General features: G+C 33.6%; 1 protein-coding gene across 2 annotated transcripts in view; it reads left to right on the top strand.

Annotated features, from left to right (window-relative positions):
* Positions 1-27,103, top strand: part of LOC117111944 (arginine-hydroxylase NDUFAF5, mitochondrial-like) — a 112,494-nt gene that overhangs the window by 66,281 nt on the left and 19,110 nt on the right. For both annotated transcript variants that reach the window (XM_033254994.1, XM_033254995.1), the window contains one exon: positions 17,540-17,626. In XM_033254994.1, coding sequence (XP_033110885.1) covers positions 17,540-17,626 — 87 coding nt within the window. The remainder of the gene's footprint in view (positions 1-17,539; positions 17,627-27,103) is intronic.

Raw genomic sequence — 27,103 nt, 5'->3', positions numbered from 1 at the left:
TGAGCGAGCGTACGTTTCGCGAGCAATGTTTTGAAACACAATTCCTGGTTACGGTTCATTATGCAAATTCTCGCAACTGGCTAATCCCGCTAGTCTGAACACCCTGCAAAGTTAAGCCGGGCTTGACGTTGAGCCGGGCTTAACCCAAGTCTGGCTTATCTGCAAGTCTGAATGTAGCCTATAAGTCTCAAAGCGCTTGAGGTGTGGACTACTGTAGCTTGTACAGTGACTTGCTTCTCCCCAAGGGTCTCTTCATGTCTGATCTACCCGGTAAATCGGTACCAGTTACTCTCGTCTGTCCACAACAGGGGCTGTATGGACCAATACACACGAGTAACCCCTTACTCGTTTGTCACATTTTTTACAGTCGGTAGTAGTTGAAAGTAAAATGCTTCAATACTATATATTGCTTGGATTATGTATTCAAAATGTATCATGTGTAGTGAAAATTAGGCCAACAGTGAATTTTGAGCAAATCATTTTGGATTAAAAAATCTGAAAATTTCCACTTTAAAAAAGAGTTCCTAAAAACCCAGACTAAAAGTGGAAGTAATGCCCATCTTTACATTAAAAAGTGTTTGGGTGAGCTTCTGTGTTTTTGAAGAGGAGCGGAGAGAAGTGAGTTGTGGTGGTAGTTGAAGTAAATTAGGAAGATATTTTGAAAGATTTATTTTATAGAAAGGGATTTGCTGTGGGCAGAGATGCTCTCTACTGATTGCTCTGGTTAATGTTGTTGTTGTTGTTGTTGTTCTTGTTGTTGTATCGTTCGTAATAATATATTGATATCGTTATTTTGACAATCAGATGAATTTTTTTGAGTATTATTATTAGTATATCATCATTCTTACAACTATTAATATACTAAGATTGTTTTATCCTTGGTTTTTTTTAATGTTTAATAATATACTTTAATTATGTAAAATTTTGACAATGAAATATAATGAAATTATAAGTAATTCCACCAAATACTGTGGGACGGTTGTTAAACCTTTCAGATGTTCGTAACATAATCACCAATGTAAGGTGGTCAGACACAAGCATAGAAGCATTAATAAAACTAAACTGGATGAATCTTAATAGTAAACAAGAAATTAATGAAGCAATGATGATGTACAAATTAATAAATAATGAAACACCCAAGTACCTTAAAAATAGATTTCATGAGCACAAACCCACTCATGATACAAGATCAAATGCTACTTTAACCATACCAAAAACTAAGACCGAAAATAAAAAAAGAAGTTTTACCTATAGTGGAGCAGATATTTGGAACAAACTTGATATCAAAACCAGAAATGTCCCAAATAGAAATATCTTCAAAACAATGATTACCTAGTGTGTACTGAAGTAGGCTAATTAAGAATCTTAATTATTGTAAACATCAACCTCATTTTTTTAGTATTAATCCTCTTTATCTTTTAAGTATTCAGTAGTTTTTGTAGTCAATTTTTGTTAGTTGAAAGGACAAATGCTACCTTACTTCATTGTAGCTTTGTCATAATTTTGATTTAAATCAAGTTAGTTTTAAGTTTCTTAGACCTTATTTTTTGTACTTAATAGTTTATGGTGTTGTTATACAATTGGCTTTGTCAATGTGCATTTCTTTTTTTAGTTTAGTTTAATAAGTTTTATACAATTGTATTTATTTACCTCACGGCCTTTTGTAAGAACACCCAGTGGGTAAAAGAGTCTCGTGTTATTATTATTATTATTATATTATTATTATTATTATTATTATTATTTTTATTTTATTTTTTATTTAAAAAAAAAAATTATTATTATGATTATTATTATTATTTATTTATTATTATTCTTATTATTATTATAGAACCGAATAATAAACTGCTTTTTATTGTATCGATAATGATTGATGTCGGTCAATGTTTTAGTTGACTCATTGAAATACGTCATTTTGTGACTAAGTTGTTTACAAGCTGTCAATATTGTTAAAGCTGTCAATAATGTTAAACATCTTATTATTTTAATCATTAAACATTATAATCATCATCATTTAATCTTAAAAAATAAAATAATTATTAATTATTTGAACGTTTGTGTGACGATTTGTAGCGATGTAACAATAATAATATTAATAAATGTTTGTAGTGCTACAATTATACATATTCTGAAAAGAATCATTAATATTATTTCACTGATGCATAGCTGTATCTAGAAACCTTAAAATGGATGGGGTGGGGACTTAGGGGGCCTCAAAGGTGAAGTGAGAGGGCTTGAATATTAGGTGAAGGGGGCGATACCTTGCAAAATAGGGTGATTTTAATTACTTGAGCATGATTTTGGGGAGCAGCCACTGGAGGGGGCGTGAGTATTTTTGGGGGGAGTGGGCCCACGCACCCCTAGATGCGTCACTGCCCTGATGATTGCAGCAACCCAAAATTAGTGAATCTCTCAACAAAAACAACAGAGTACTTAGGGATTTATAATATGCTTCTTCCTTGGAAGTTATAAAGTGTACTTCTTTTCCCTGGTCAGTTTTTTTCTAAGCTATTATTTGGTATACTTTAAGAATTTATCACATGACCTTTTGTGGGAAACCTTGGACCTCTCCTTCTAAGTTGATAGGTAGATGAATGGAATTATGGATTATTAATAATATAATAATTGGAGCACAGTGTGTATTCAAACGATATATGTTTACATTCCTTTATTTGCATGGTAAGCTAAAAATCATCATCAGCCGAACCATGCTACAATAAGTTAATATGTGAATTGTCGCGCAATGTACACTTTCGTAAACCAATAATATGGTTGAACTGTTTTGAACCCTCTCTAGCCATTCTAATGATTTAACTGGACACCTATGTCCAGTCTTATGCTTATGTTTAGTAGCCACACTAAGAATTTGCTTCAGCAGTTTTAACAAGTATTATGTTATACTTGGATGCCATCCACAAAGACTTTGAACAAAAACATGAAAAATTTAAAAAAATTATTTAAATCGTTTAGGACTTAACATTTTGGACTGTTGACTCTGATATAATGGCACCTATTTTAAAATTTGATTTTAATTGAATTTTTTTTATTTTGTCCAAATATAATAATAAAGTATATAATAATAATTATGATGTTATAATGTATGTATTAATTGAAATGAATATATTCCCACTAGAAATCTCTTTCTTTGGACAATAAAGTAATCTTGAATCTTCGTTAATTACTAGAGTGTGTGCTCAATTCGCTCGCTTGCCCTCTAGTATGTGAACATCGTGATTGGTTTAGATAAAAAAGAACTATAATACCACTCAATGAAGATAGGTTGCGTATGTTGAATGTTGTCTCTCTCATTTATTTTCTTTATGTGATGTCAGAAATGCAGAGGTAGTTCAGGTACAGGTTTTGATATCAGTTTTATATCATTTTACATTACAACAATATTTAGAAACCACTAAAATGAGATGAGACAGCATTGGTCAGGATCAGCTAAAGCAAAGTTTTACTGTAGCTCATTGAGAAGCAGAAAAACCGACTGTGCTTGACGAAAATCAACTGTTTGCTAACTGACTGTGGCTGAAAACTAAGTGTGCTTGAAAAAAGTTGCTCTTTTGGCGTTCCATGTAAAACCTGGATGCGGAAGTATGTATGTATAATGTTGCTCTTTTGGCGTTTCATATAGAACCACAATGTAAACAGGCCATCAGGTAGGCCATATGTGGTCGTGAGACTTCGATGATCTATGTTGTTACAGTTTTTCAGACCGGTAGGTTTCGAATCGCAGACGTTATCTGAGGTTCTCGATTTAGTAATGTGATTGTAGGCTTTGAAATAATATAATATCGGTTGAAGAATTTTTGAGCACCATATACACTTATTATATAATAATAGACTAGAATATTATATTGTACTGTATTTCGCAAAGGTCCTGGTTATTAAACTATAGTACTAGAGTACACCTCTTCTACCATCATTAAGGATAGTATAACTTTGTAAAGTAATCAAAATTGTCTGCCACTGATTTGGACACTTGTTAATTGTTTACCATCTTTGTTTCGCTGCAGACAACATTTGATGTATTAAATTTCACTCATTAACGATGCTGATTGGTTGTTGGTTCCTTTTGTGCTTCTGTTTACCAATTTTATTACAGCTTGAAGCATTCTCTTTTACTCCTACATGATATAACCATACTAGAAAAAGGTCTGTGACCGAATGGACTTTTCTCCTAATTGTGAAGCCCCCAATTACAATCTCTTGATTTTGTGAAATCGCTTTTGCAACGATGACGTCATTACAACCTTTTTTTAACTACAAAAACACCTAAAATTTATTTATGTACTTAATAAATAATCTTACATGTTACATCAGCTAAGAAAGAAAATGTTCAATAAATAATAATAATAATAATGCTAATAGTAAGTGGGATTTGTAATAAATTGACATAAAACTTCTAGGGAGTATTTCTAGTTTTGCGTGTAATCAGCACTGCTAATTTGAACATTCCGAATCATTCACCTCCTACCAGGTACCCATTCATACTCCTGTGTGACGAGAGGCAAATGCAGATAAAGTGTCTTGCCCAAGGACACGAGCAGTGTGATTAGCATCGGTCTCAAACTATCGACCTTCCACCAAATGTCTTCATACCCTCTTCTGAGCATTATTTTTGGCTTGCTGGTTCTTGATCGAGATACTTGTGTGTGCATGTATATATCTGTCTCTTATACACATCTAGATGTGTATAAGAGACAGAGGTCGTAGTCCCCTTTGCCATCACAGTCAGCGCGATGGTAAGTGGGCCTACAGTTTGCACATGCGACAGGGCAAAAAAATATTTTTTCAGTGGAGTACTTTTTGAGGGGAATAGTACTTTCTGTTGCCCGCTTCTTAACCAATCAGATGCCTAGAATTTATGTTTGAGGTATATAATTATAGCTACAGACCGAAGTTAATGATTGCTACTTCAATTATTTCATCGTGGAGGTATAATGATTTCCTAATGCCATTATCAGCACCCAAGGAAATGACCACTAATTTATACTCATGTATCAACATATTTTGCATATCAGACACACTCTGATTAAAAGCTTTTTAAGTAAAACTAGTAAAGAGTAATAACATTATGGAAGGAGAAAAAAATAATACAAAGGAGAATATTGAATAGAATGTTTATAAATAGACAAACTCGTGGGAATCATTAAATTACTATTTCTCCTATATCAAGCTAATACATATCAAGTAATGAGAGGCTAGGCTAGGCTAGACTGCTTACTTACAGTATTCAATTTATTATTTTTTTAAAAGATTTTCTGATAGTATCAACCTGCTAGTAACAGGGTGTTAAATAATGCTATTAGTAGTAAGTTAAAATATTATAAAAAATTAGTTTATTTATTAATGCTCGTTAAGGCTTAAAAGATTTACCAATATAATATGCATGTTCTCATAATGAACTAATGGTGAATGTGTAGACTATTAATGTTTTTAAAGGCAAAATTCAAAGCTTGATTAGTTTGAGAGTGAACTTATTAACTGTGTTTGAGAGTCAAATACCGTACCACTTTTTTGTCATGTACATTTTTGTCTAGCAGGTGAGACAAGTAACTACCGTAAGCAGACTGCAGCTCATGTGGCTATACTGGCAGTTACCTAAAGCAGGCTTATACGGTATGTAGGAGGGTGCATGGATGATGCCTGGCCATGCAGTGCTGCCTTAGCCATACAATTTTCTATATGTAGCCTCTGTCATATTGGGACTGAGGTGGTTTAAACCTTCTGTCATCATGAAAAGTTTCTTAGTTCAAATTCCTAAAACATTTCACTGGGGTGCTATGGCATTTGTATGTTTGCACCTCAATCTTAGGCTTCATTTTCGAACTGGAGAAAACAATAATTATCTAAGTATCTAAACAAATGTCCAAAATCAATGTAAAATCAGTTCTGTTAAATCCTAGAATCTCTGAGCCTGAGGGCTATTTCCAGTGGCAGATTCAAGGGGGACTTAGCCATCATTTCCCCCCCCCCCCCTAAATTTGAGAGGAAAAGAAAATTATATTTAAATTTTAAGTCTAAGAGTGTCATTTTTAGCATATCATAGGTGTCATAATCATAAATTTTCACCAACCATGGTGGGACTGAGGTTGTGTGGACTCATAATCTATGAAAGTCATTTCCTGGATCGGTCCCCCTGACCCGTACTAGGCTCTTGGATTGGTAGTTCCTTGTGTTGCCACAAACAGCTCATTTCATTCATTTAAAAATGTAAAATTATTATGTTGATAATTGAAATGTTAGGCCATTATCACGCTAAAGCTATATGACTGATGGACCAATGCCATTACAAATACATTAAAGTTAATGAAAATTGAAGTAGTATGTAATTTTTATGGATTATGAGATTCTGAAATTGATTAAGAAGCCTCTTATATCCCTACATTGCTGTAGCGTTAATGGCCTTGACAGCCTTTTTCCCCCAGCCCAATTACACTCACTAGGTTTCGCCGTTGGGAACTTTGGTTTTCCCCTACCACCCTCGAGCAAACTCTGCACCACTGCATTCAACAGAAAACATTTTAATGTATAATAATTCCTTATTGATAGATTACTACAGTGTTACATCACGATACCACGTGATACTACTCCGTTGCTATCGTTGCAAAATGTGTTCAACAGGACGCCATTTTCCCATTGACAAACCATTGATCCAAATTTCTAACGTAATTATTAAGATGTTGTATTTTAGTTTTTATTTGTAAATTTAAATTGGTGATTAAATGTGTGTTCGATAACTAATATAAATGCAAGCTTTTGTGTTTTTAGTATATTTTGATGGTAAAATATTAGATTTTGAAATGCCTATACCAGAAAGCTTATGAAGACATTCAGGCATAATGGACGGTAACCAACGTCTAGTTGGCAACAGAGGGCGCCACCTGGCGTTGTAACGACACGACTGTGGTACTCTTTAGCACTACTTATATAGTACAGTGTACAAATGTATTAATGCACTTTTCAGAACATAATAAGAACAAGGAACGAAAGAAAAAAAATTACATAAATTTGATAGTAGTTATATTCTATATGGAGAGCATAGGCTTAGCCAACGAGCCGTCCGGCCGTCTTTTGGACGGTTAACAATTATTTAGGACAGCCACTTTGACCGTGACGGCTTGGACGGCTTGATCTAATCAGCTCGGCCTAGTCTAATTGGGCCTGGTCTACCTTTAGCAAATTCTTTATATTCTTCAAATCTATCGAAAGTTACATTAAACTAAAGATAAATCATATTTATGCTACCCGGTGAAAAGTTTACTACAACAACACGCATCGTGTTAAAAACATTTATACCCTGCTGGAAAATGGACGGTTTTGAGTCGCCTACAACGCATGCACATGGCCCTGCAAATACAATACTCGAGATTCGGCTTCCGGACATAATATTATTGGTGTTCGTAACTCTCTGATTATAATTAATTCGTGAAATACTGTAAAGAATATTTGTTGTTAACCTCACAAGTTAAATTTTATTAGTCAACAAACTACAATAGGTCTAAAAATCATAATTTTCTATTTTTTTTTCTTATGATTGGTAGGGGGCGTGGCCCACCCATCAGCTCAGGCCATGTCCACTGGCTTCCATTTTGGAATGCCTATTTCCTTTTTCTGGCTAAACCAATAATGGAGAGACAAACGCAAAAAATACATAGCGTGGTATGCGAGCATGAATTTAAATCACAGCTACAAACCTTCCTACATCTAATATGCATGTAGAGTGATCTAAGCAGATACATTGTGGTTGTAAAAATTTGAATCTTTACTATGCTTAGGGGTTAGGTTATGAACCTCCTTACCACCTGTCATTGATTAATTGTACTCAAAGCCCTCTATAGTTTTTTACATGATAGCCTCTGGCCCTCTTGCTTACCTGATTATGACCTCTGGCCTTTGTACTTACCCGTTTTTGTTTTCTGACCTTCATCCATATCGTATCCTCTAGTCCTCGTTCTTTACTCATTTGTGGCCCATGGCTGAAACAGATAAATAAGATGGTATTGAAGTCGCTCAACGGCTTCCTATCCCCCCGCACTCAACGCCCTTTCCGTTATTTGCAGGTGAGCATTGTATGTTCTTGCACAGAACACCTGGTTTTGTCAGAAAACATGAGATAAAAGAATTTCCGTTGATTCATATAATGTATTTGGCCTCGATTTTTTTGTAATTTCTTGGAGCTGATCAATAGCGTATTACCCTGAACAGTGCTGTGTTTGTATTTGTGCAATAAATCTTAATGTGTGTCCCTGAATGAATTCTTTGTAACGAGAACATTTTGCAGGTACTATTGGGGTCAGGCAGGTGTCGGTAGATGTTACTTGCCTCCCTCCTCAATCTTCATCATCTTCAACATTGATGGAAAAACTCGTTAGAAAGTCAAGGTGAATATTATCGGTTTAATTCTTAAGTACCGTCTTCAGCTGATTCGGTTTTTCGGAACAGTTAGGTTTTTGCGGATTTCCCAGACATTTTGCTACAAAAATAATTTTTTTAAATGATTTTCAGACTAATTAAATCAGACTACTTTTATTGAAAACCCCATCAATTTGGTCGAAGACTTGTTTATTAAAAATAACATTTAGTTTTTGCCGTAGCAAAGAGGAACAATTCACGCAAGTCATTTTTAGTTAAGCTCATGTTGTAATTTTCATCTTTATTTAGTTAACAGCAATCTCTATACATTTAATAAGGAGGATATTTGTAAATAAGCTGGCTACATCAAAAGACACCATACATTTATGTTTGGTATCAATATTTTGAATTTCCTTCACAAATGAGAATTAGTTTAGTTCTTACTATATTTAAAGCTCAACCTATAGACTGATGCTGAGGGGGCAGTTGTTGTTTAGTATTTTTATCAATTTTTGTTTCTTCTGTAGGTGGGGGTGGTTTACCTCCCAATCTGTCTCTTATACACATCTAGATGTGTATAAGAGACAGTTATAGTGGAGCACGATTACTTTTTGAATGTGATCCAATTTTTATTACGGAATTTATTCATTCATAGTGGATAAAAGCAGCAGAAAAGCTTGCCAGCAATTCAATCATTTACTTGTTCGGAGTGTCATCAAAGGAATTCACCTTCTTATTAGAAGTTTATTTCATAATAATGGTGATTTTTCTTCTCTTTTCTCCGAGTTCACTGAAAGTGTCCAATTAACATAAAACGTTGTCTACTGTAGCATAAAGTTTATGCATTTTTTTTTTTAGCTGCCTAGCATTTTTAAAGTAGATTTAAGGGAGATATTTGTCTTGTTCTTCAAAGTATTCTGTTAACTTTCTGACATGGTTTCACAATCCAATTTGATTATCTGCAACATTAATGTTCATTTTATCTTCAGCAATGTTGTACCCAGAAATAGAAGAAATGCCGATTTATTTTCTGGTTGAACTTTATGTCAATTAATAGAAATACCTTGTGAATTTCGATAACTACAATATTGTCTCCGTTGATCATTCCTGATCATGTTGTGCATGGCTCATCAGCTCCGTTCTCTCTTTTTCCGCATGCGTCTTGAAGGTTTTTTTTTTATTTCATTTGCATCTAATAGCAAGTAACTTTGATACAGGATGGAATGATACTTCATAAACTATAAGTCCCTTTATCAGGCTTAGGTAGCTGAGTTGTTTTTAATCATGAAAAAAGCTATGCAACTGTTCTATATAATCCAATTGGAGTATCTGTGATTTAATAAGGAGGGTGCTGAATGAACGTATTACATTCACTAAACTGTACTCAATGCACAAAACTAGGGACGGAGCATATCAATAGCTAAGACTACACCATAAATTGGTTTGAAGTAGCTTACTCTCCATTAATTTAATAGAGAGCAGCTTAGCTCAGTCGCCTAATCTGGTGGTGCCACTGTGCGGTGAACCGTGGAGATCTCTAGGACCCCCGGTTCAATTCCCGTCGCTGCCTCTCCTTGTGTTTCAGCTGGAGGACTGAAATACAAGTCTTTCGGATGGGATGTTTAAGCCATTGGTCTGTATGCATCTTGTGGCCCATGTGCACATTAAAAAATGCAGTACACTCTTCAGAAAAGGTTAGAGGATTGTCTTCGAGTGTACTGCCCAATCACCACCAGAAGGACCCCATTATATCTGGGGATTCCCTTGTGCATGAACAGAACGAAAATGACGATCGTTTTCCAAGGTAGCAAATGCATTTCAATTGCCCTACGATTCAATATTCCAACGAAGAAATCAATCTTTACTCGAGCATCAAAGGAAGGGAACACCTTAATTGTAGTTTAGTAGGCCTAGGCGCCTAGCTACTAGGCCATATCTTGGCCTTACCTTATGCTAACCTCGCGCTAGTCCCTTTTTGCCTGAACTTGTTTTGTTGTATGATGTAACAAGTTATTTTTAGCATGACATCTCTGTGGAGCATGTGAGTCTTCATGCTCTGAAATAACGATCTAATCAGCCAACTGGGCGGGTCTCTTTAGGGACAAACCGCTGTATTGTCTATTTTTAGCTGCAGCTGTGGTACACCTGAGTCTTCATGCTGTGAATTAACGATCCGATCAGCCCACTAGGTGGATCTCTGTAGGGCCTGCGGTGTTGTCTTTTTTTAGCCGCAGTTCGTGAGCTGTTTATTTTTAGCGACAGTAAACAACAACTTAAAGAATTTACAAGGATGAGCTTGTATTCAACTTTACGGTGACCAATGTCTGGTCTAAGCAATAGGAAGTGTTTCAAGTCGGCAGAATTTGGAGACAATTCCTTTATTTTTTGTGAGCATTTGTTAAATTTACCGACCTATGCCTAGGCCTACTCACCCAAATTATACCCTGGGACTTTACCCTGGGGTGTAAAGTCGGGGGTGGGAACTATACCCGGGGAACTATGGGATAGTAAAACAATTTTGGATTCGCATCCCGTGCAATCCAACAAAATAGGCTAGGCCTTGGCCCCTAGCATGGCCAAGGCTATTTAAGCCTTATTTGTTCATTAAAAAATATATTTTTCATTGTAGTCAAGCAAAAAAAAAAAAGCTAAAATGCTGACCCTGAATTTCGTAAAATTTGGGTCGTTCGGATGTGGCCAACACAAAAATTCTTATTTTTTGGCCTTATTATCATTATATTTTTAATCATCATTTTATTTTAAAGACCTGATGAAGTTCAGCATTGCTGATGGTAGTGGATAAGGGAAATTAGGTTTGAGTATTTGACTAAATTATATTTTTATAGTACTAAAGTATTATTACTATATGTTATCAGCTGTTGATTTTGTCAGTATTTTGCATCTGGTAGGTCACCAATCACAGATATGCATATACTGTACATATGTACAACGTTTATTCTACACATACACACTTTATGTATGTAGCCTTTGTAACTGGAATTGTATCACTTACAAACTGATCTATAATTTATGTGTTTAACCCAAATGAAAGATATTTTTTTGGAGGCGTTTGCGAATTACCTCCCAATGAATCTTAAACGCATCACTTTACAGTATATTGAGTTTTGGGGTCATCTTAAAACTGGAACATTTTCGAATGTATTTTTCAAATAATTGAACAGAATTGAACGACTAATATATGATGACAGAGAGCTAACAATCGTTATCCTTTCACTAATGTATAGACAGATGATGTTACCGTGAATTCTCGTGTTGATATGCATGCTTCTGCTGGTATTTATCATATTTATTTTTACGTTTTGTGATTTATGTAACACAGAATGATAAACTAAAGTTCTTTTGTTAATTCGCTGGTCAAAAACAAACTGCTGGTTAATCCGTTTCTCTTCCTCCCCCTTCCCCATGCCAGCTTCATAATACACCTAAGTAGCGCACAAATTACTAAACATAACATTAACTTAAATACTTTATTTTGCTATCACTTTGTAATCTCGTATTATATTATTATATATGTATTTATATATAAAATATTTATGGAATTGTGAAGCTGTTTGTAACCTAAATGGGATATGAGTTTATGACGGCTGGTAATTGCCAGATCCCCTTACTATTTCAAGCAGAATCCATTAACCTAATAATTTTATCACTTCCTGTTACATGGCCTCGTAGATTGTCCGTTAATTGGTTGTATTTCAAGAGTATATCAATTAACAGTTGGTATCTTCAATGTCATGATAAAAGTTTTATTTCGTTTATAAACTCAGTAAAGTACAGAATGTTCATAAATTATAAATTACGATAAGGGTAGTTTGAAGATGACAAAGTTTACACAATGTGTATTTTTATATACATATTCATACACAAATATGTTTCTTGTGATTTTCTATTTCAATGTAATTATCGAGAGGACAAACATATTAGTTTCACGTTTCCTTTTTATGATATTCCATAAAATGATGATTTTATTTTTATAATTATTCAAACTGTTAATGGTAATATTGGTAGTTATGGTGATTAAATGACAATGATGATTAATGTTGATGGTGATGACCAATGATTTTGATTGTGATAATGAATAAGTGATGGTCATTAAGTGATGATGGTGATTGATGCTGATAATGATGATGGTGTAGATGCTAATCATGATAATGATTGACAGTGATGATATAAGTAATGATAGTGATAGCAGCGATGTTGATGACAATGCACGTTGATGATGCTGATCAATATCTTTATATAATTTTCATCGTCAACACACACATTACCAACATGATAATAAACATTATTTAGATGATGACATGACATCATGACAACCATAAGTATAATGAATATGGTATAATAACCATAAGAATACAGAAGAAAAATGGAACAATCTATCTCGAAACGTCGTACTACAACACATCAATTCTTTTTAGAACTATGTGTACCGGAAATAAAATACTATTTATTTGCCATGCAAACCTTCAAATAACAACCATTAACCTATCCGAAATATGGTAACATTTTAGAAAGAAGAGATGTACATAGGTCATGAAAATCAATTTAAACTGATAATGATATTAAGTTTTTAATTGATTTTGATCATGATATATTACTTTGTTCAAATATATTCTCACATCCTGTATACAGGTCTCTATCCAATTAAAGACAGCTTTTGGGACTGGAATTTCAGTGATTTTTAGTAGCTTTGATCTCCAATTCGAATGATAAAGTCAAAAAACATTGGTAACTTTGATTGTTTTTTCTTATGTATTTCTCTGTCTATGTATTTTGTGTTGATGATGTGGAAATAAACTTTATATTGAATTGAATTAAATTGAACTACTGAAAAATGGTCTTTAATTAGAGGTTGGCTTTAATTGGAAGGTCTTTAATTAGAGAAAGACCTGTATACCTGACTCCCTACTACCCATCCGAAATCCCCTTTCCCACTACTCCTCCACTGCTCCCATTAACTGTCTTGTTGATTGATACTTTATAATCAACTACCCAATTATGGAAGCCACACCAGAATTATGACTCGTAAGAAAGGTGGTCGACATTAAACAACGCCAAGGAGACACCGTGGCAGGTATCTTCCAGTTTCGTAATTTACAATCGCATGGTTAAAGTCGAAATTGCTTGCAGTGTTGTTTATAGCTCTGCTCCGGCGTTTTCAGGCCCAGGATAAATTGAATCAGTTTTTGATAGATTGATGTTAGTCTTGGGAGGGCGGTGGATGAAAGATCAGCGTTTCAGATCATTTGTGTCGGTATTGTATTCTTTATCCTCTTCATATTGTTTAAAAATCTCAATAATTGCTTTTAATTTTTATATTTGATAAACTGTGATAACTTTAAACATGGCAAGGTTTACGTTCTTTATCCATGATCCACTTACCTAACATTTTCATCTATATCTTTTTTTTATCAAATTTTCTCTACTTTATATAGATCTATTTAACTTTCATTGTCAACACCATTATCAAAATAATAATAATAATCTTTGTTTAGATTTAATTTATGTATCATCTATATCATCTTTTTTTTGTATCAAATTTTCTCTACTTTATATCTATTTAACTTTTATTGTCAACACCATTATCAACATAATAATAATCTTTGTTTTGATTTAATATATGTATCATATACATATGTATATATAGAAAATATGTATATAAATTTGATGTTGATGCCTCATTGTGATGGTACCAGTCTCTCAAATACTTCAACAGCGCCCTCACTGGTGGAGCAATGCATTATTTATATTTTGTGTTCTTTGAATCTTAAATATTATATTTTCAAAGATTTTGAAGTTAAAAATCTGAGTTTATTCTGTGTGATCACCACTTAACATAGAATGCTGAAAAGAAATAGCCTACTCTTAATACATAATTGTTTTTTAATTAATTTGTTTACAGTATATATTTGTTATATAATAACCTCACATTCATTCTACAGAACCTACTATATGAGTTAACACAAGTAGTACTATTATTATTCATATTATAGTAGAATCAGGATTAAAATAAAAATAATATTTGCTAAGATATAACAAATGTGTAAACAAAATTTGAAATTAAAGAGTTGTAGATATATGCATGCTAATATGAAATGAAGAGGAAAATAAATTATATATTAAACATCTTTGTATAAATTGATAAACAATTTAGTTATCAAATTATAATTTCTGGAAAATTTAGTGGTGATTTTCTGACATCCTAATTTTTAAGTTTACAACGATTGTTGTTTGTGTGGCCGTTGGTTACACTCCGTTTCTTGTATGGCCCATAACCTAGGTTATTGGCCATACGTAGGTTAATGTTGCATCTTTAGCCTTTTCTCATATGATATGATACGATACGATGAAAGGTTATTGTCACAATGGTATAAGACACAGCTATGAGATATGGATCCTTAAATACACTCATATTGCCATATGACCATTTCTTAAGCGGTGATTTTATGTCCGTTCCTTGTATGGCTTTTACTATACGGCCATTGCATCCACGGTTGTTGCATGTACGGCTGTTCCTTGTATGGCCATTGCATGTACATCCGCTACTACGGTATGTAGTAGAAACGTAATTCTGTTGATTTTAAATAGCTCTTCCAGTTCTGGGATTATATTAGTGTTTAGAAATTGATTCATTGATTCACATAATTCACTACACAAGTGATAGCTTGATTGCGACCGCAGACTTCAATAACAGACAAGAATTCCTTTAAAGAAGACTTGAGTACATCAACACAACTCAGATAATTGACAAAGTTGTGCTTTACAATTTATAGTATTTTTTCAATTTGCACATTCCATATCCAAAAAGCGGATATGTGTCATCCAATAGAGAAAGAAGTAGAAAACAAACTGATCAAAATGAATAGAACATTTCATTCAGTATGTCAACTTATGCCAATTTCCGTACTGGAGAGAACACTAAGATATAACATTATTTATAAATTTTTGTAGTCACTCATTCCATTATAACCAATCAACATTGCCCCAGTGTTTTGTGTCTGATTCAAGGTGACCTTGTTGATGCCCATTGTCATGAATATGGACACTCCTCATTGTAAATGCACCCCCCTCCCCCAATAATTGAGTCAAATGGGCGTTTAAGCTTGTGGCGTAGTGGAATGCCTTTCCAGTCTTTCTGGTCGTAAGTGAGTGAATGCTGGTCAAGTTGCTTTTATTCTTGAGCAAAGCACTTTTTCTACATTTGTTTCTTCGAATCACTCAGGAATATAAATGGTGACGGGTCAAAGGTGAATGATTTTTATTAAAACCTATTAATTCTGACTTAGCTGCCTAACTAGATACTCCTTAGAGAAGAGAGGACGTTCTCCGCATTATAAAAGATAATTAAAGAATTGACTTGAATTATATAATGAAATAATGACTTCATAATCATTAATATTGTAGAAAGAAGGGGTTAAGAACAGAGTATATAATAGCTAACCCGGCTGTTACATTTCCCTCCCCCACTTTTATCAATATCTTACTACCAATCAGATGCTATCTCTGGGTATATGATGTCAATTTATATATTGCAATGTAAATAAATAATGTGTGAATTGTGCAATTTATTTTAGGGTGGCATGTTCACAGGTTTATATATCAAACGCATCCATTGTAGATAATTTTGAAACTGTAATCTTGTCACTGACGCCATCAAAAACCCTGTGTCGATGAAGTGTTAAATTTCATATACATCAAAAGCTTAGTATTGTATTGTCTTCACTATATATACAATTTTTATGCTTTGTTGTATAGACATACAGTACATACTGTATTTTATTACTTTGTTTTAATGAGGGGAAGTCCATCAGGCATGACTGATCCCTTGATTCTGTAGTAATGAAGTTTAGGGAGTGGAGTTGTTTTAGGTTGTGATGAAAGCATTTGATACATTTTAACTACCAAACCATTGCTAAAAAAGAAAAAAAGAATGAAAACAAAAAAAGTATCTAAATGGTTTGTAGCAGCTGCAATGGTTTGGTTTCTGAACCTTGAGGTCGCAGTTCTAATCCCTCGCTGTGCATTTCGCGAATGTTCTTGAGCAAAGTCACTTTTTTCTGCATTGCTTCTCTCCACCTAGAATTATAAATTGGTACCTGGTGGGGTTGCTTTATCCTGCGCTGATTACAGCAGCAACACTTTGCCATGTAGACCCAATGACCTGGGTCAAAAGTGCTTTTTATCTGCAAAGAAAAAGTGTTATATAAATGATATAAATAATAAAAAATAATAATTAATAATCCTTAACCAATATTATCCAACAGACGACAGCTTTAATGTAGGCATAAGTTTTATCCTGGTACCTTGTACCGTAAAGCATGTTTTCCACTAGGCGAATTTATTCACTTGAAACGAAAGGGTCTGTTTGCTTCCTGAGCTCTGATTGGTTGCGCATTTTTTTCGTTTAGCAAAAAGTAAAAACAGTTCAAACTACTGATTTCGCTGAAGCGAAATACTCCAATAGAAATGTGAATGCAAATGCGCATGAAGCGACGCTTTCTATTCGCGCAAATAAATTCGCCCAGTGGAAAAGAGGCTTCTTTAAGGGCAGCATTGCAGTGTGACAGATTATAAACCATGCACTATTCAAGGCCTGGTCTGAGGGCATTCAAGAACTCATAAGTATTGCATGAGGTTGTTGCCCATGATTGAGATTGTCAGGAGTTCATGCGATGTGATGCATAACAATGTATAATACATACTTCTACTCTCTCATTTTAATATTATGAATGAAATAAAATACAAAATTATATGATTTCATGTGAAAGATGCTTCGTATTCTGTGTGTTCATTTATCATTGATGTGGTTTGGGGCAGCGGGAACAGTTTGGCTTCCCACCCAGAGGTCGAGGTTTCAATCCCTCATTGTACATTGTGTTTGTGTCCCTGAGCAAGGCACTTTATCTTCATTGCTTCTCTCTACCCCGGAGTATAAATGGGTACCTGGTGGGGTTGCCTGCTCCTGCGATGATTACCAGCAGCAACACTTTAAGCATGTGGACCAACTGACCAGGAAAAAGAAGCGCCTGGTATCTGCAAAGGAAAGGCGCTGTATAAATAATAAAAAATAATAATTAATAATCATTATTCAATATGTGAAATTAATTATCTCTCTTTAAAGGTAACCACAGCTGACTAAAATCTGCTTATTTGTTTATTTCAGGGTTTTGCGCCGCACGTGTCGCCATTCACTGACATACGTGATCTTGGCAGCCTGTTGAACCGTGCAGGGTTTACCTTGCTAACAGTGGTAAGTTCAAAATATAATCATTATCCTTCATGAAATATGATGAATGATAAATTTTTAAAAAGTTTATTTTGATTGAAGCTTCTACTGTTAAAGAAATAACATTTATTTAAAAAAATATATTTTTAGGTAGCAAAAATGAACAAATTTAAATTCAGTTACTTCCTAAAACCATCAAAGAATATAGCTCAATTCCAATTATAACCATTGACAAACATACGAACTGGCTCTCAGTCAGTTTTTAAAGCTTGTTTTCCACTAAGTGAATTTATCCATGCGAAGTGAAACGTTGGTTCTTGGCATGTGCATTCACATTTCTATCAGAGTTTTTTCCTTCAGCGAAATCAGTAGTCCCTACTTTTTGCGAAGTGAAAAAATACGCAACCGATCAAGAGCTCAGGAAGTGAACCGACACTTTTGATTAGCGCGAATAAATGCACCTAGTAGAAAAAACAGGCTTAAGGCAGAGTTGTTATTCACATTCTCTTTTTGTGTTTTCTTTTTTTTTTTTTTTTTTTTTTTTTCACTTTACTTTCTGTTCATTCTTCGTTGTTTTAATCTGGCCAAACTGATTAACATCCTCCCACCTTGTACTTCATTTTTGTTTCATTGCCCAATGTTTCTATTGTTGCTTTTGATCTACTGGTTTGCAAATAACCAAAGTACAAATCCCTACAGATATCAGTTCCAAAAACCTTTTGCTGGATGGATAAACGTTAATGTTAATTAGTTATCTGACCTTTAAATGTTTATTAATGTTCCATTTTCCAATAATGTTATCACAAAATGTAAGTTCTAACAAGCACAGACAAAATTATTATCTTGTGGTTACACAATGGATTACAATATGGCAAGGGGGAAAAAACGGTCTTTCATTATCCAACTCCAGGTAACATATCAAGCAATTCTCAGAATTCTAACCTGATTATTGTTTTCTAATCAATTGACTCCATATTTTTTTGTAGTCAATATACTTTTTTTTAAATTTACCATAAATCTTTGGCTGTTTCATTGTTCCTACCATCCAAAATATAGTTTAAAAAAACACTTGATTTTGAATATACTGAAGATTTTACTTCCTTTAGTAGGATGTTTATATAATCATTTAAAATGCATTATTTTCTTTATACCTCAATAAAACCAGATACCATATTTGATAATTTATAACAAGTAATAAAAGTTAATTTTGTAGTGCTCTATTTTATTCTATTTTGATTTGTTGTTATACTTCTTTTACATTGTGAATTAACTTTTTGAATTTTTTTTTGTTCCCATTATTTTTATGATTTATATATTTTATTGTTTCTGGTATTTTAATATGTGCTTTTTTTATATTTCCGTTTTTATCTATATTTTGTAATCTATATGTCACTGTTTGAACCCATGGCATTTCTGCACCTGTTTTTTTCCTATTCCCTTGTCTAATTTTATGAAGAGGTTTTTTCATTTACAATCAGATTTAAGTGGAATATGTGAAACAAAACAAAAGACTGAAATAAATTTAAATACAATAATAAATTTGTTATATTTCAATTCGCATCAAACTGCAGGAACCCGCCAAATTTATTAAATAAAAATAGTGTATTTTTAATATTTGTTATTTTATTAACGCCAAATCTTTTAAATAACAATAGATTATCTTCAAAAAGTTTGTTATTTTAATAATGCCACATTTATCAAATAAAAATAGTGTGTTTTTAAAATTTGTTATTTTAATCATGAATTAAATTGATTTATTGAATAATATTGAATTATTAAATTATTGAAAATAATTCAATTGATATAAATAATTTACATATATATTAATTTAATGAATTAATATTGTGAAATAGAAAATATTTACCCACAATAGCATTTGTAGCAAAAAAAGCAAAAAAATTAAAAAAAGGAAAGAAAAAGAATGAAATCAACTGAAAAACATCTTTAAAGCTGTTCTCTCTCTCTTTTTTTTTCTATATTTATTGGGAAAGCATACTCATTGACATTGAACTGGTTTTACATTCTGCTACCATATTTTTCCCATCTACATTCAAAACATTTTTAATATTAATACTGTAACATTTAGATTGCAACACCTCTTTATATGCCTAAGGGCTTGTAAAATTACAATGATCTGTTGTGTATTAACAGAATGGCTTTTCCCATTCAGGTTTTACTCTGCATATAGTGATAGTTGGTTTTAAAAGAGATGAATGCACATAAAGTATTTAATTCTCATACGTATTAATTTTAATCGCTAGTCTATATTACTAGATTTACATTTAAAGTACAACCCAATTTTGAATGACAATTTTTCTCTTGTTTAATTTGTTCTCCATAAGCCTGTAAAAAAGAGCATATGTGTACACATAATTATGGAGCATTGTCAGTAAACACGCCCTGTGAATAAATGCTGTGTAAAGCGTGTGGAGCAAGGCATTGGGATTTCAAATGGTAGGTTAGGGGTTTGAGACCGATGCTCGTCACACTGCTTATGTCCTTAGACACTTTATCTGCATTTGCTTGTCTTCACCCAGGAGTATACACTAAATGAGTACCTGGTAGGAGGTTTGAAATGAAATTGGTAGTGCTGATTACAGGCGTAACTACGAATACTCCCCTGGGATCATCGTAAAAAAGTTGTTAAATTTTTTATAATAATAATAATATTCTAATTTCCTCAAAAAACAGTAACAGGAGGGAGAAGCCAAGGAGGAACAAGTTCCTATACAAAGTTCGGCAACCCCAAAACATGAAACAATTAAGGAAAAAAAAAGGGGGGGTGGGGAATAGAAGAAAGAACAGTCACCACAAGAGTAAGGACGCCCAGCAGAAACTTAAAAACGTTGATGATGAGATCGTCTTAAATAATGCTAAATGCAAAATTATCTTTACAGTTCACTGCATCTTTCAATCAGTTAAAATACGTTTTAACAAGTGCAAGGTCGTTTATGTAACAAATTAAAAAAATTTTTTTTTATACTGGATTCATCTTCAATAATTCTTTTAGCAATTAAAATAACATCAAAATCAACTCCTTTGTAAATTGTTAATTTTTCTGGTTTAATGTCGATTATTTCATTTATAAGTGTCAAAAAACATTGAAAGGAAAACAGGTTTTATATAACATCTTCCTATTACTACTAACTAAATCCTTTCCAAGCCACTGGGGCTCATAGGGCTGGAGCTTATCCCCAGTTTCTGTAGTGTAAAGCGAATGAGAGTTATACTCCCCCTGGACGGGACACTAGTCCATCACAGGTTAGTCCCCAGCAGTTTGCTGGTACCCATTGATACAGTTGGGTGGACTGAAGCAATGTAGCTGAAGTGCCTTGATTGAAAGCCCAAACATCAACCGCTGCGCCAAACTGCCGCTTTTCTTCCTATTACAATGGATTATTCATTAACCAATGTAGCATGTGAAGGGAGTTTGAATTAGAGCTGAATACAACATTACAACATTTTTTAAGAAAAGAAGATAAAAAGCATTCTAGGCATCTATTATTGCATTTGCCAGCGTAGTCTTTTATAGTCTTAAATAGATTTGAAGTTTCTTCTTTTTGATTGGTCAATTAAAGCATTTGTGATATCCAGGTTTTTCTTTTTGAGAGCTGCTGAGCTTACTGAAGATTTCAAGTATTTATGCGATAAATGTATGTTATTATTATTATTATTAAGAATTACTCTTTGTATTTATTATTAATTCTTTATTTTCAACTAACATAATATTGCTGTTCAGTGAATTCCAGTTGCATAATCCAGTATTATCTTGCACTTGTCTGTGAAAAAAATGTTAGTTGGAGTCCATTAGAGAATCTTACTTTGCGATTATGTATTGGAACAACTATATCTTGTGATGATACACTTTATTGCCAGGGTTTGTCTAAGCTTTTTTTAATACTTTTTTTTTTTTTTAATGATTTTGAGGCGATGTTGATGTTTGTCTTGAGTAGTTCTTACATGGATCTTGTAAGACGCTGTAGTCTTTGAAGAAACACTGAAGTATTGATTCTGCATCAGTTGTACTCTTGACAATATAAGTCATCCATGGCGGTGAAAATACAATTACAATTCCCGGAATTAGCTCCTTATTTTGTGGCAATACTTTCATTTCTAAATTGTTTTTTTTTTTTTTTTCACTTCTGTAGTGCTTTTCATACCAATGTCATTGGATATAGAATTAATCATTAAACAATCTTATCCATTCCTGGGGGAGTACTCCTGTATTGCAGCTAATTCAACAGTAACCTATTTTATTTCTCATCATCATTCACATCCTCCAATCTACTCAATTATACACCTGGGTGAAGAGATGGTCAGTTACAGATCCAGAGGGGGGTTCAAGGGTTCAGAACCCCTTTTATAAAATGTGCTGTATTTAATGGGGCTAGGCTACAGCAGGCTATGAGTTTGCATGGTTTACTACTGCCTTCTACTGAAGAAATATTAATCTGTACACCAGAGGAAGAGATGGTATGGCCAATATAGCTACAGTACAAAGTTCACTGATTTTGGCAACCTTAAAAATATCTGGCCCTTGCGTTGGATATTTATATCTTGGCAATACCTGAATATAGATTGTACTTCTAGAATCTTTGGATGTAATTTGTTTTAATATCCTTATTGATAAATATTATTATAAAAAATTTCCAATGTTAAGTTCATTAAAGCTCCGGCATGTTGCGCTGTATAAGTCTATTATTATATTATTATTATTATTGAAATAAACTTAGTATTTATTATTACGAGAAACTAAACCCATTAAAGACCCCAGAAGGCAGGGGTCTCATTTCTGGCCCTCTGTGGCTCACAATTTTCTAAGAAGGCCTAGCCATACCTTTATTATAGTTTATTTATTTTTTGGTTAGCATAAAAAAATGGAAGTCCCTTATTCCAAAATTTTTGTCTGCCCTGACATTGCCTTGTCCAGTCAATTGGGACTTTCTATGTAAAGTCCAACTATAATTAGGATTGCTATCATTCTATTTATCTTAACCAGAACACAATGCGGAGTATTTATGAATTTTGATTATAAATATCATGAATTATATTGACAAGTTGTTTATGGGTGACCTTTTACTATGCTTCAAACTGTTTACAAACTATCTGAAGAAATTAATGAAGATTCTGCAACAAAATTACACAGATATGATTTTTATGTTTGTGAGCAGCACATGCTCATGAGCAACCTGAATCTGTGGGCTCACAGGTTGGTGTGCCCGTTTCTCTTTTTTTTTTATGGCGTTTTGGGCCAGACTGCAAGGTTGTGGGGTTGTGGGGTGCCACTCCTTTCACACAGCCGTCTGTTTTACCTTCCTAGCATGTTCCAGTACCCATTTACTATATACTCCCGGGTAGAGAGACACAAACGTGGATAAAGTGCCTTGCCTAAGGACACAAGAGACTTGCTCAGTGAAGGCTTAGAACCCCAACCTCAAGGTTGAGATTACAAGCCACAGCTGATACGCCAACTGCTGCCACAAACATGCCCATTAATGGTCATTTAAACTGCATAATTACTTTTTTTTCCCCAAATATAAAAAAAAAAATGATATTACATTTCTTGAGTATTAAAAAAGTGATAATCATTATAGCTAATATAGAGTACTGCAGTGTTACGTCACGATACCACGTGATACTACTCCGTTACTATCAGCGACACAAAATGCATTGAACCGACGCCATTTTCTCCGCTGAGAAACCATTGATCCCAATTTCTAACGTAATTGTTAAGAAGTTGTATCTTAATTTTTTTTTGTAAATGCTTGTTGATGATTAAATGTGTGTTTAATAACTAATATAATGCGAGCCTTGTGTGTTTTTAGTACATTTTGATGGTAAATTATTAGGTTTTAAAATACCTATTCCAGAAAGCCTATTCTAAACCATTAAGATTATTATGAAGTCATTCAGGCGTAATGAATGGTAACCAAAGATCTCATAAACACAAGATAGCGTTCTCGGCGATTTCCGCGTGCAAATTCTGTAATAACAAAGTGTACGGCGCCCTCTTGCAAAAATGAAAACTTTTGAACTTTGACTGCTTTGACCATAGCGTATAACGCGTGACTTTATGTTTACGCGTAACAATTAGTGTTCGATGTACAATGCACCCTTTCTTTAGAACAATTAAGGAATAATTAGCGTACTTGGTAACAAACTTTGGCGTAATACCCTATCTCAGATCCATGGCAACGTCTAGGACCCCCCTCTCCAAAAGTGATTACTTTTCTGTGCCAAATCGACACTTCTATTTGTTACATGTAAATCGCGGAAAACGCCATCTTGTGTTTATAAGATCTTTGACGGTAACCAACGTCCAGAGGGTGCCACCTGGTGTTCTGATGACACGACTGTGGTACTCTATAATTAAAACTTCGCCCTAAATCAGATTTAAAAAATAAAAATTATGAAAATTGAAAACACCAATTTTTTAAAGATACAACTTTGCCGTCGGGCAGATTACAGTTACTAATAGTGTTTGTGTCAAAGTGTGACCTTCCAAAACTAGAGACACAAACTAATACCTTTCATTAAACCTACACAAAATATTGCTAATATTTAGGAATGCTTTTCATCTTTCTTTTATATATTTGACCAAAAAAGAAACCAAATCTTTTGATAAAAAAATTTAACAAGAAGTCATTCCTTTTAAGCTCTTTTTTAAAGCCAATTCATGATTCATATCATCAATATTGACAATAAAATATTATAAAGAACAGAAAATAAAACTTACAAAGAGCAGATTCAAAGTCCAACTGTGAATTACACCTAAACAGTAACAGGCAAAATTAAAATTTTTACAAACCAAAGAATCAACAATTGCTGTTTGTATACTGTAGAAAATCAAACAGATCTAGGCAGGTTGGTTTCAGTGCATGGCCAGCCAGTTTATTAGTGCATATATATTGGACTTGTGGCCTTAATAAAATAATAGAAACTTTAAGAAACATGATTCCTTAATGTCAAAGGCTTAATTCAAATTAATTTATGCAACTTCCGTTTGTTGGGCAATAACAATTTACAAGTATTAATGGTAATAAAAGCGATACCCTGGGCAACAACGACACATACGTCAGATTATTGCCTGTGAAAATAATGTATGAAACAGGCAATGTTTCATCCAGAATTTCATCAGGTGAATGTCCTGGTGGATTGGTCATGTGGCAATGTAGTGAGGAATACTGTGCAATTAAATATGTCTAACATTCTGCCCAACTTTCTTATCAGAGGTGGATTCAAGAGGGTCCAGCCAAATCCCATCCCCATCATGAATTTTTGAAAATTAAATATTAGTGGGAGGAAAAAAGTTTTAAATAGTAGAATGTGCCGTAGACATAAAAGTGTGTACCGTAGCCCCAACCGTGGTAGGAGGACTGATGTAGTCTGTACCCGCCATCTGTAATAATCCCTCCCTGAGCCCACTCTTTCAACTTTCTGCATTCTCCACTGTTTTTTCCTGTCCATTTTTCAGGAAATTGGTATTTACAATTATGAACTCTGAAGCAATGATCATCTACTAAAAGGCAGATATATTTTTAGGAACATGACCATCCTTTGGCCAGTTAGCTTATTAATTAGTTGTTATATTTTCCAAAGCACCCTGAGGATTCAAACTCTATGGATGACATCTTTAAGTTCACCTCTCATGTGTATATATATATGTACATTTCTCTCATTTTCACCTAGTTTGTAACAGTACCTAATGAGTTATCAGATTTTATGTCATAATCCAATAATTGTGTGACTTGCATGACATTTCAACCATTATTTTTTTTTATGGATTTCTAATAGCATGGATTTTGACAAGTTTTTACGAAGAATTTGTAAAAGGTACTCCTGTTGAATAACCCATATTTAAATGAATAAAGCTTAAAATAAAATAATAGAAAGTTTTTTTATATTGCTTTGTAATGTTGCCATTTTTTATTATTCATAAGACAAAAAAAATCAGGATTTGAACCCAGGACCTGGGGTTAGAAGGTAAGCACCTCCACTAAAAATCTGCATTGTTGCCCCTAAAATTGGGTCTGTTCAGATACAGTATTTAAGATATAGTTAATAATATAAACACAATAAGATGGGAGACACAATTTCACACTATCATCTTCTTGGCATATACTCAACTACCAGACATTTAATCCACAACTTCATCAGAATGATAAATTGCTTCAAATGGCATCATTCATGAAATTTTAAACTTGACATTTTTTAACGCCATTATAAAGTAGGTTTGTATCTTAGAATGACTTATAATACATGAGCAGCCCTTGATCTGTGATAAAAACCAAAAGCATTAAAATAAGAGAGAACATGCAATAGTAAATACACCAAATTGTACCGTTTGTTCTCTTTTTGAAGACGTATACTGTCATCAATTATGAAAGTATTTCAGTGAGAATTTTAAAAAGCTTTTTTAAAAGGAATAATTATTAGTTAATAATTTCCGAAGAAATACTTATAAAATTTAATTTTGCAGATTTATTTAGAAAATCTTTAAATTGGTTAGCTAAATTAATGTTCTGTTCAAAGAATATATAGGAGATCTAAGGAAGCAAATATGTTTTTATTCCAGTATAGATGATATAATTTTATCCTTGAATTACTTTTTGGAGATTTGTAATTTTGTCACATTCCCTGGTCTGGTAATAAGTCTGCTGAAACCCTGTTGATATTATTTGGAGGTCTCCACATAATGTGGTTTGTAAAGTCTGCTGGAACCATGTCAATATATTTGGAAGTCTGTGATTCTTCCACGTGCTGTGCTTTGTAAAGTTGGCTAGAACCCAGTTGATGGATTTAGAGGACTGCAATTCTTTCATACTCTGTGGTTGGTCTGCTGGAACCCTGTTGATAGATTTGGATTTCTGTGATTCTTCCACACTTTTTGGGTGGTAAAGTAACTCTGTTGATAATTGGAGGTCTGTGATGATCATTCACACTCTGTGTTTTGTAAAGTCAGCTGGAAACCTGTTGATGGATTTGGAGGTATGGGATTCTTTCACACTCTGTGGTAGGTAAAGTAGAAGCCCTGTTGGTGGATTTGGTGTTCTATGAGACTTGCACGCCCTGGCTGTTAAATTTTGCTAGAAGCCTGTTTAAATGGTCTAGATGTGTATAAGAGACAGATATATATGTGTGTGTATGTGTGTGTAAAATATTATTTAGAAACTTGTGATCCTGTTGTATTTTGAGCGGCATTACAACTAAATCAGTTGCACCTTAATTTAAATAAGTATGCCGGCTGATTTTTTTCTAGTTGGCATCAGAATCACTGACTTGAAATATTTTTTAGCAATAAAAAAAATCCTTGTAATTCGTGGTACACTGCCGGAAAAATAAAGAAGAGTATGCAAGTCTGTTGTGTCGTTAGTGTTTTTATAATGAAACGAAAAATCTTTCAAATGGTGACATTTACGTGTTTATGTAGAAGTTTGTGACAGTTCCTGATTTACTCTGAATATCCTCATGTTGTTTATGAAATGTGAATATAAGCTGAAG

This window comes from Anneissia japonica, unplaced genomic scaffold, assembly GCF_011630105.1.
Source record: "Anneissia japonica isolate Jap-2015-1 unplaced genomic scaffold, ASM1163010v1 scaffold1594_len1068242_cov183, whole genome shotgun sequence".
NCBI lineage: Eukaryota > Metazoa > Echinodermata > Crinoidea > Comatulida > Comatulidae > Anneissia > Anneissia japonica.
The sequence above is the reverse complement of the archived record's forward strand: the minus strand, read 5'-3'. Positions and strand labels throughout refer to the sequence as shown.